Raw genomic sequence first — 9,678 nt, forward strand, 5'->3', positions numbered from 1 at the left:
AACAAACATGAAAGTGGAATAAAAATCTTAAGTTTTGATCAAGTGTAAGCAACAGACAAATGTTACATGAGCTTTAATTCCATGTTGAAATACACTGAAGTAGAAAAAAAAATCAATTCTGCTATTACATAGATACATAGATTGTAATTACTACTTTATACATTAGTCACGATACAAACATTTTTTTATGCATAACATATAAAAACATATTTTTTCATCTTCTCAGTAATTCTCTGGCATCTGCTGGTTTGGGGGAAAAATAGATTTTTTTTTTACTTAAAAAATATTTTACATTTTCCAAGAACAAAACTAAATTAATTGTCAATTGAAAAATTTGTTTTAAGAAATGAAAAAGCTCAAATGTTTAACATGTGAACAACACTGTTTTAAAGAGAAACTAAAACAAACATTAAAGTGGAATAAAAATCTACGTTTTCATAAATGTACTTCCAAATTTTCATCAAACTTTCTATGTAGAATATAAGTAACAGTTTAATGTTACATGAGCTTTAATTCCATGTTGGACATAAGAATAAATACACTGAAGCAGAAAAATAAAATTTTAGTAATAAACATAAAAAACATACAGAAATGTTACACTTGAAATTTTATTTATGATGATTCATATAAATATTTATAATTTAATTGTTTGTGTTTCATTAATAAAGTTAAATATTTAAACAATTTAAATAAAATATCTTCATATTCATACAATGTAATTACCAAGTTTGCTTCAGTGATAAACAGGAAAAGAAAATGTTTTATATGATAAATATTATGATCTATATTTTATACAAAAGATAAAGTAAATAAAATTTAAAAAGTAAAATATGATAAAGAAATAAAGTATCACTGTTTACATCTGTAAAATATTCTAAGTGAAAAACATGAATCATTGTTATTTATAAATTCATCCATGAAAGGGTTCATTTAAATGTCACCAATAAAAACATAAACATGTTATTAAATCATTGTATTGACTTTTTAAAGAAGATTTCCACGTGGTCCACCTGCTGCCATGAGGTGATGAGTGTGTGTGATATGAAGCTGAATCCAGTGTATGTAGTGAACTTTGTGCTGTCAAACTTCAGAGGAGCAGATGGTGAAGCCCGTGGTGAACGTCTGCCCCATTGAATCCAACTTCCACAAGGAGGGGAAGAGCTCCCTGCTGTGTCTGGCCTCAGCCATGTTTCCTCCTCTGGTCCAGTTCTCCTGGAAAAGACAGAAGGAGGACGGCTCTCTGGAGGACCTGCTCCCTGCTGAGGGACAGTTCAGAGGGTCCAGACAATCCGCCGTCATCAGAGTGGTTGATGGTGATGCTCTCAGCAGATATAAATACATCTGCTACGTCAAGCATGAGGGGGGAACAGTGGAGGCCCAAACACAACAAGGTAATGAAGGCTTGGAGACTGTGTTCAGCAGAGATTCAGCTTCATGTGGAGACGCTGTCAAAGAGAACAGAGGAGCAGAGGACTGACATTTCTCACTGTAACTCCAACATTTTTCTCTTCCAGAGGTTCCTGCTTCTCCTCCACCTGTTTCTCCTCCACCACCTCCTCCTCCACCTGCTTCTCCTCCACCAGTTCATGCAACAACTCCTCCACTTCAGAAAGAAGAAATATTTCCACCATCCGATCCAGCTGCAACCTCTGTTCCTGTTCTCCACCCTGTGAAGCTGTCAGTGTCCTTCCAGTCTGAGTTGAGGGTGAAGCTGCTCTTGCTGCTGTCCACAGTGCTGATAGTGAAGAGTCTGGTGTACTGCTGTGGACTCTCTCTGCTGATGATCCTCAGAAACAAGGGACCATCCACCAACTGCACACATGCTGACTGACTGTTTTCTGCTGGACTTTTCTCTCCATCAAATCTCATCAATTCATCTCATTCATCACTTTGATCAGGATTCACAAATGTTAGATATGCCATGTTGTAGTTTATTTAAAATGTCTCTTTTTAAGCAGATTTTACAGTTATTTTCAGAATTTACATCCATTTATTAACATTTATATTTGCTATCATGAACTGTAAATTCTGAAGGAAAGTTTGATCTTCATAGTTTATTTTATATCTGCTTTCTGTCTTTTACATATTTGATTATTTTAAGTTTTAATTCCACATTTTCTGTGTTTATATTGCATAGTTTTTCTGTAATAAACAGATTTTTTTAAAAACAAAATAAAGGTTTTTCATATTGAATCACAACATGATTCTTTTCTTCAGGTCTATGTATTTCTTCGATCAGTGGCGTTTATTTATAATAATATTGATAATAACAAGCTAAAAATAATTTTTTAAAGCAATAAAGTTTTACAAAAACCACTGAAATAACCCTCAAAGTAAAAGGTAATAAAGTAATAATCCCTATCGGGCTGTTCTGATGCTGACGGAGCGTTTGTTCCACGTTCTTGGAGCGAAAACAGTAGAATCATGGTTCCCTTTGTTCTAAGTGTGAACTGTGGAACTTTAAACAACAGCTGAGTCTCTGATCTGAGGGGTCGAGGTGCAGAATGAAAACTTCTGACATGGAAAGTTGATCCAGACCATGAAGGATTTAAAAGTGATCAACAGAAGCTTAACTGAAGTTGTGGAGAGCAGGTTCACACAGGCTGAACCAGTTTGAAGAGAAGTCAATAAAAACTCAGCTGTGATTGAGACCAACAGACTCCTCTGACGGCTCTGCAGGAGGTTTTCAATCAACTATCAGCCGGTAAAAAAATGAGACCTGAGCAGAACCAACATGGACGTCTTATCCTGCTTTTGTTTTCAGACCAACCAAACAACATGACTTGTTTGTGTCGGTGGTTTGTGAGTCTGTCTCAGTGTGGTTTGTGTTGCTCTGATGAATGATAACAGAAGTACAGTCGGCTGAAAGAGCAGAAATGTCTGAGAAGATGAGCTTTAAATGATTTATTATTAATGTTCAGCAACAAATGTTCAGCAGGAGGTTTCTCATCTCTCCTTTTCTTCCATCAAAGTTCATTTCTCAGCTCTGAGTTCAGGATTTGAGCTGTTTCTCTCACAGATGAAGAACACAGATGTTTCCTGGAACGACTCTTTAAGCACAGTCGATGGTTGTAACTGTCATTGTGTTATTAAGGTGAAAAGCCACAGCTAACGGTGTGGAGGCTGCAGAGCAGAAAGCCACACGGCTGCAGGAAAGGAAGTTTGATTGGCTGTCAGCAGTTTTTTCTCTTCTAATAACCACTGAGAACAGATTCATATCTGCTGCTGAACACACTCATCTCCTCCCCTCCCTCTCTGCTGTCTGTCTTTTTTCTCTACCTACAGTCCTGACTGGTCAAACCTCTGGATGTTTATTTGTAGCTTCAAACAACATCTCTGCTCTGCTGTTTGTTCATGTGTGGAAACAACAGTGTCATCAGCGTAGAGTTTTACATCCTCATTGTCAAAGTTTTCCTACACAAACTAAATGATCAGGGGACACACACCCCATCACATGCTGGTTTCTATAGAAACACTTCATCTTAATACTGAATCAAAATGGCTTCCTTCTTCTTCCTGTTTATATATTTGTATGATGTGAAACTTGTTGAGGTTGGAAGAGAAAGAAACTTACAACCACAGTCTAACGGTTGTCAACATACCGAACCTGTAAACAAGCAGAGAAACAAACACCAACAACCCTGTTTTACACTTTATTGAGATTATCTGAGTGAATAAATGTGGAGAACCCACCACACTGTGCAGATACAGGAGAGTAAAAAGAAAAACAAGATAAATGCTGAAATATCTACAAGGCAGCTAATAATTCATCTTCATTTAGATTCTAACACGTCATAACTAACATTTGTGAATCCTGATCAAAGTGATGAATGAGATGAATTGATGAGATTTGATGGAGAGAAAAGTCCAGCAGGAAACAGTCAGTCAGCATGTGTGCAGTTGGTGGACGGTCCCTTGTTTCTGAGGATCATCAGCAGAGAGAGTCCACAGCAGTACACCAGACTCTTCACTATCAGCACTGTGGACAGCAGCAAGAGCAGCTTCACCCTCAACTCAGACTGGAAGGACACTGACAGCTTCACAGGGTGGAGAACAGGAACAGAGGTTGCAGCTGGATCAGATGGTGGAAATATTTCTTCTTTCTGAAGTGGAGGAATTGTTGCATGAACGGGTGGAGGAGAAGCAGGTGGAGGAGGAGGTGATGGAGATGAAGCAGGTGGAGGAGAAGCAGGAACCTCTGGAAGAGACAAATGTTGGAGTTACAGTGAGAAATGTCAGTCCTCTGCTCCTCTGTTCTCTTTGACAGCGTCTCCACATGAAGCTGAATCTCTGCTGAACACAGTCTCCAAGCCTTCATTACCTTGTTGTGTTTGGGCCTCCACTGTTCCCCCCTCATGCTTGACGTAGCAGATGTATTTATATCTACTGAGAGCATCACCATCAACCACTCTGATGACGGCGGATTGTCTGGACCCTCTGAACTGTCCCTCAGCAGGGAGCAGGTCCTCCAGAGAGCCGTCCTCCTTCTGTCTTTTCCAGGAGAACTGGACCAGAGGAGGAAACATGGCTGAGGCCAGACACAGCAGGGAGCTCTTCCCCTCCTGGTGGACGTTGGATTCAATGGGGCAGACGTTCACCACGGGCTTCACCATCTGCTCCTCTGAAGTTTGACAGCACAAAGTTCACTACATACACTGGATTCAGCTTCATATCACACACACTCATCACCTCATGGCAGCAGGTGGACCACGTGGAAATCTTCTTTATAAAGTCAATAAAATGATTTAATAACATGTTTATATTTTTATTGATGATATTTAAATGAACCCTTTCATTGATGAATTTTTAAATAACAATGCTTCATATTTTTCACTTACAAATGTTTTTCAGATGTAAACAGTGATGCTTTATTTCTTCATCATATTTTACTTTTTATTTATTTTATTTACTTTATCTGTTGTATAAAAATTTTAAACCATAATATTTATCATATAATGCATTTTTTTCCTGTTTATCTCTGAAGCAAACTTGTTAATTACAATGTATGAATATACAAATATACCGTCCTCACCCATGAATAAACTAGAAAATAGAATTTAAATAGACGTCCACTGTAGTGGAAACTACGCATGAAAGAGTTTGAATATGATTGACAACTATTTATAGACAATATGAGACAATACAATAACATTCATACAGCAGTTTTAACCAGCAAGTTCTCGAATGCGAATGAAGAAGAAATTTGCTTTAAATTGTTTAATTAATTGACTTTAGTAATAAAACACAAACAAGTTTATTATAAATCTTTTATATGAGTCATTAAAGGTAAAATTTCAAATGAAACATTTCTGTATGAATTTTTATGTGTATTACTAAAAGTTTTATTTTTCTGCTCTAGTGTATTTATTCTTATGTCCAACATGGAATTAAAGCTCTTGTAACATTAAACTGTTACTTATATTCTACATAGAAATTTTGATGAAAATTTTCATGTTAATTTATCAAAATGTAGATTTTTATTCAACTTTCAAGTTTGTTTTAGTTTCTCTTTAAAACACAGCTTTGTCCACATGTTAAACAATTGACCTTTTAATTTCTTTAAAACATATTTTTCAAATGACAATTAATTTAGTTTTGTCCTCTACAGAAAATTTTAACTATTTTTTAAGTTAACAAAAATCTCTTTTCCACAAAAACCAGCAGATGTCAGAGAATTACTGAGAAGATGAAAAAGTAAATGTTTGTATCATGACTAATATTTGCAGAAATAAAGAATAAGTTTAGTTGTTCAGTGAGATTTGAACATGTTTTCAGGAATTATTGAGCTTTTCTTCTGTAACAATGGCTGCATGATGAATTCTCTACTAATGATGAAAAAACTAACATGTAAAGCCTGAAGCAGCAGAAACTGACTTTAAACACATTTTAACTTCTACAAGAAAACAAGTGAAGGAAAAGAAATGTTTGTTCTTACCTGTTACATACAGTTTAGTCCCAGAACCAAAGATGAGGTAGTAATATCCTCCACACAGTGAGAAAGACTGGTACAAAAACCTGTCTGCTGGTGAACGTGTCAGCTGAGGTGAAGGAGTTCAAATGATGAAGCAGGATCATATTTCAGCTCCATGATGTGTTTCTCTAATGTTCATATCAACATGACTGTCTCTTCTTCTCTTCTCTTTTAGCCACACTAGCAGCATGGCTCTGATGTTAATGTCAGTCTGTTCGTCAGTCCACTACTTTAGTCCAGATGGACTGGATCTGGACTAAAGGATGGAGGGATGGATTGACATGAAACCTTTAACAGACATTCTTGGTCCCCAGAGGATTAACTTCATGAAGGGACTTTGTTGATTCTGACTTTTTATCTAGCGCCACCATCAGGTGGACATTTATGGTTCAGACTGAAATATCTCTGTTAGTGTTTGCAGGAAGACAGGCAGGAACCAGGAAGGAGCAGACAAATTCTGTAAAGCGTTAACAGGTTTATTTTAGTGAATCCAGAGTCCTTGGAAAGCAACTGCGGCAGGGGTGGTGGCAGGGCAGCAGGCCAGAACGACAGCTTGTGGTGGGTCCTTCAGACTGGAAAGTGGCACTCTTCCGTAAAGGTAGGTAGACAGGACAAAAAACGTTACGAGTAAGACTGTACACAAAAACTCAAACGAATCTCTTAATGGTCGGTGTTGTTCCACTAGTGTAAGGCGATCTGGCGACGAGTGGACTGCAAACTGGCTTTTATGTAGGCTGGCAAAGCCAAACAGCAGCAGGTGAGTTGCATCTCCCATTACCACCAGGTGAGGAGAATCTCCAGTTAGCACCACCACCGTGCCCAGTAGGATCTCTGAATCACAAGTAGCAAAAACAGAACATGACAAAATAACAGTAAAATACAATCCTGACAATCTCAACAACTATTGGATGGATTGTCTGGTTCAGATGTTCATGTTCCCCTCAGGATGACCTGATGACCTTCTTCTTTTGTTTCTAGTGTTGGTGTATGGGACAGTGAGGAAGCTGCCAAACCCTTTGAAGTGCCCTTTCTGACCTGCCTGTCGGATACTGATTCCTTTAGATCAGTGGTCCTCAAACTTTTTACAGTATGTACCACATGAGAAAATATCGAGCTCACCAAGTACCACCATCATAAAAAACCTGAACATACAGTAGCAAACATATTAAGCTATAACAAACATAGCTATTAGCTATGGACAGTTCATAAAGGAACTGGGCTGCACGGTGGTGTGGTGGTTAGCACCACAGCCTCACAGCAAGAAGGTCGCTGGTTTAAATCTCAGCTGGAGGGGGAGGTTCGAACTTTGTGGCCTTTCTGTGTGGAGTCTGCATGTTCTCCCCATGTATGCCTGGGTTCTCTCCAGGTTCTACAGCTTCCTCCCACTGTTGTGGTTGTTTGTCCCCTATGTGTTGGTCCTGCGATGGACAGGTAACCTGTCCAGGTGTACCTGCCTCTCACCGGTAATGCTGGAACAGGCTCCAGCTTACCCGCGACCCTTAATGTTTAATAATTTTATTAAAAAATATTTATGACTTTCCTCTAAGTAGGCTCTTGCGTACCACTGGTGGTACACGCAACACAGTTTGAGAATATAGGCTTTAGATTATTATAAATAAACTTTTGTATTTCAGTATTATTAACCGGTGTGTGGTCAGTGCTTTTTTGCGTCTGAAACCGGACTGGACCGGATAAACAAAGGTGGTGGCAGCTTAAAATGTTTAATAACGGAAATGGGAGTTATGTGTCACTAAAAGCAGCTTTGTCAAGGTGTTTAGATCCCCGCTTTGGTGATGAATGGAACAGGGTTTGGAAATGAGACTGTGTTTGGGAATGCTTGTGTAGGTTGGTGGCTAAAGCATACCCTTCTGTAGATGACCATACCTGGGACTTATTGGCTAGAGACCATTTTATCACCCACTTTACCACCGGAGATTTCCATATTAGCCTTCATGCAGCAAAACATAAAACTTTAGAATCTGTAATTCAGCTGGCTGCCGAGATGAAGCTCCTTAGAGCCTTGGAGCAAACACGTGTTGCCCCGATGCTAAAGGTGGATTACAGAAGACCCCCATAGAACAGATGACCACTTGGAGGCGTTAATAGAGACTGTTAAAGGCCTGTGTAAAGAGGTCAAAATAATACAGGCTGCAGTACAGGGGTCTGAAAAGCCATCAGGAGGAGCAGCTTCTTCGAGTTTCCATCCAGGGACCTTGATACCAGTTCTGGAGCTGTACCAGGATCTGCCTCTAGGTGGAGGGTTAATAAACAGGCTCCGTGTGCTGGGAGTGTGGGTGTGATCGACACCTGCAGCGCTATTGCCCCAATGTGTCGGGAAACTAGGGGGGGTGGGCACAGTGGGCCAGATGCCTGTCCCCTCTATTAAGACTCAAGCTTTGGCCCCAACCAACAGAATGTGCAGCCATGTAGCCGTTAAAGTGGGCGGAGTAAATTATTATGTGTTAGTGGCACACTGTACTCGGATGTAGAGGTGTGGGATGGGTTAGACCAGGCTGAGGGGACCAGGGGTCAGGAGTCCTCGTGGTCTCTAGATGACTTGTTTAAGCCGTTGGGACTGAATCAGAAGGGACTGGAAAATTTTGAACGTCAAGCTGTCCAGAATCTGTTAAATAAGCATCTTTCTATTTTTAGCACTGGTGATACAGATTTAGGAAGGAACCCGCTTGTAAGACATACAATTGACACGGGGAACGCTAAGCCCATTAAACAGCACCCACACCGTGTCCCTCTTCATTTACAGGAAGAGTGTGCAGAGCACATTAGGCAGATGCAGGCGGGTGGTGTTATTCAGCCTCCCTGTAGCCCATGGGTTGCTCCGGTGGTTCTTGTGAGGATAAAGGATGGAGGCCTGCGGTTCTGTGTTGATTACCGTAGGCTGAACGACCTCACTCATAAGGATGCTTATCCCCTCCCCAGAACTGATGATGCTGTAGACAGCTTACATAAAGCTTGCTGGTTTTCTACCCTTTATAGTGGTTACTGCTTACTGGCCGGTCGAAACTGACCCAAAAGACCAATCAATCAATCAAAAAACAAAACAAAGCAAAACAAGCAGAAAAAAAAACAAACAGATTTTTGAATTTAGAAATGTTGATCATCTGATCTGAAGTGTATAGTCATTCAAATGAACTCAGTACTTGGTTTGAGGTGTGTGTTCAGGGTGAGAAAAGGATCCAAGCGTGGACACAGAGATGAGAATGTGAAAATGTTTATTATTCAACTGGTGATGAGCAGCAGAACGAGGAGGATGTGGCAGGCAGGCTTATGGTTCTCAAAGCTCAGAGAAATTAAAGGGTGAAATACCATTAATTGGCCTAAAACTCAATAATAAGATCTTAATATCACTTCTTAAACATACTGGGACCAAAGAAAAGAGGATAAAACCGGAATAGTGGGCTCTGTTTTCTTGCTTCTAGTTAAAATAAACCCTGAAGTAAATGTCCATAACAAAAACAAATCCATGCTCCTGTCATTCATCGCTGCACATTCAGGGAAAATCCTGTCAGGAATAATGTCTAATAATTGCATCCCTCACCACACGTCCAGTCAGTCCCTCATTCTGACAGAATGTCGGAGGTTGGTCCGGTTCCTCACCATGAGGCTCCGGTGCATCATTAACATGATCACAGAGAGGGACATTGTGTCTTTGTGAAGACGTTTCCAGAATATCCACAATATAGTTGTTA

At 39.6% G+C, this 9,678-nt stretch overlaps 2 protein-coding genes across 2 annotated transcripts; one reads left to right on the forward strand and one right to left on the reverse strand.

The window, feature by feature from the left end:
• Positions 1-825: 825 nt before the first annotated feature.
• Positions 826-2,190, forward strand: LOC121645171. The gene is made up of 2 exons (XM_041993582.1): positions 826-1,391; positions 1,515-2,190. The coding sequence occupies exons 1-2, from the start codon at positions 1,100-1,102 to the stop codon at positions 1,829-1,831; spliced, it is 609 nt and encodes a 202-aa protein (XP_041849516.1). The 5' UTR covers positions 826-1,099; the 3' UTR covers positions 1,832-2,190.
• A 1,620-nt stretch (positions 2,191-3,810) lies between these two features.
• Positions 3,811-6,224, reverse strand: LOC121645170. Its single transcript, XM_041993581.1, has 3 exons — positions 5,936-6,224; positions 4,322-4,621; positions 3,811-4,198 (listed from the first exon to the last, which is right to left on the reverse strand). Exons 2-3 carry the CDS (start codon positions 4,611-4,613, stop codon positions 3,882-3,884), a joined length of 609 nt encoding a protein of 202 aa, XP_041849515.1. The 5' UTR covers positions 4,614-4,621; positions 5,936-6,224; the 3' UTR covers positions 3,811-3,881.
• Between the last annotated feature and the right edge of the window lie 3,454 nt (positions 6,225-9,678).

The sequence above is a fragment of the Melanotaenia boesemani genome, chromosome 8 (genome assembly GCF_017639745.1).
Source record: "Melanotaenia boesemani isolate fMelBoe1 chromosome 8, fMelBoe1.pri, whole genome shotgun sequence".
NCBI lineage: Eukaryota > Metazoa > Chordata > Actinopteri > Atheriniformes > Melanotaeniidae > Melanotaenia > Melanotaenia boesemani.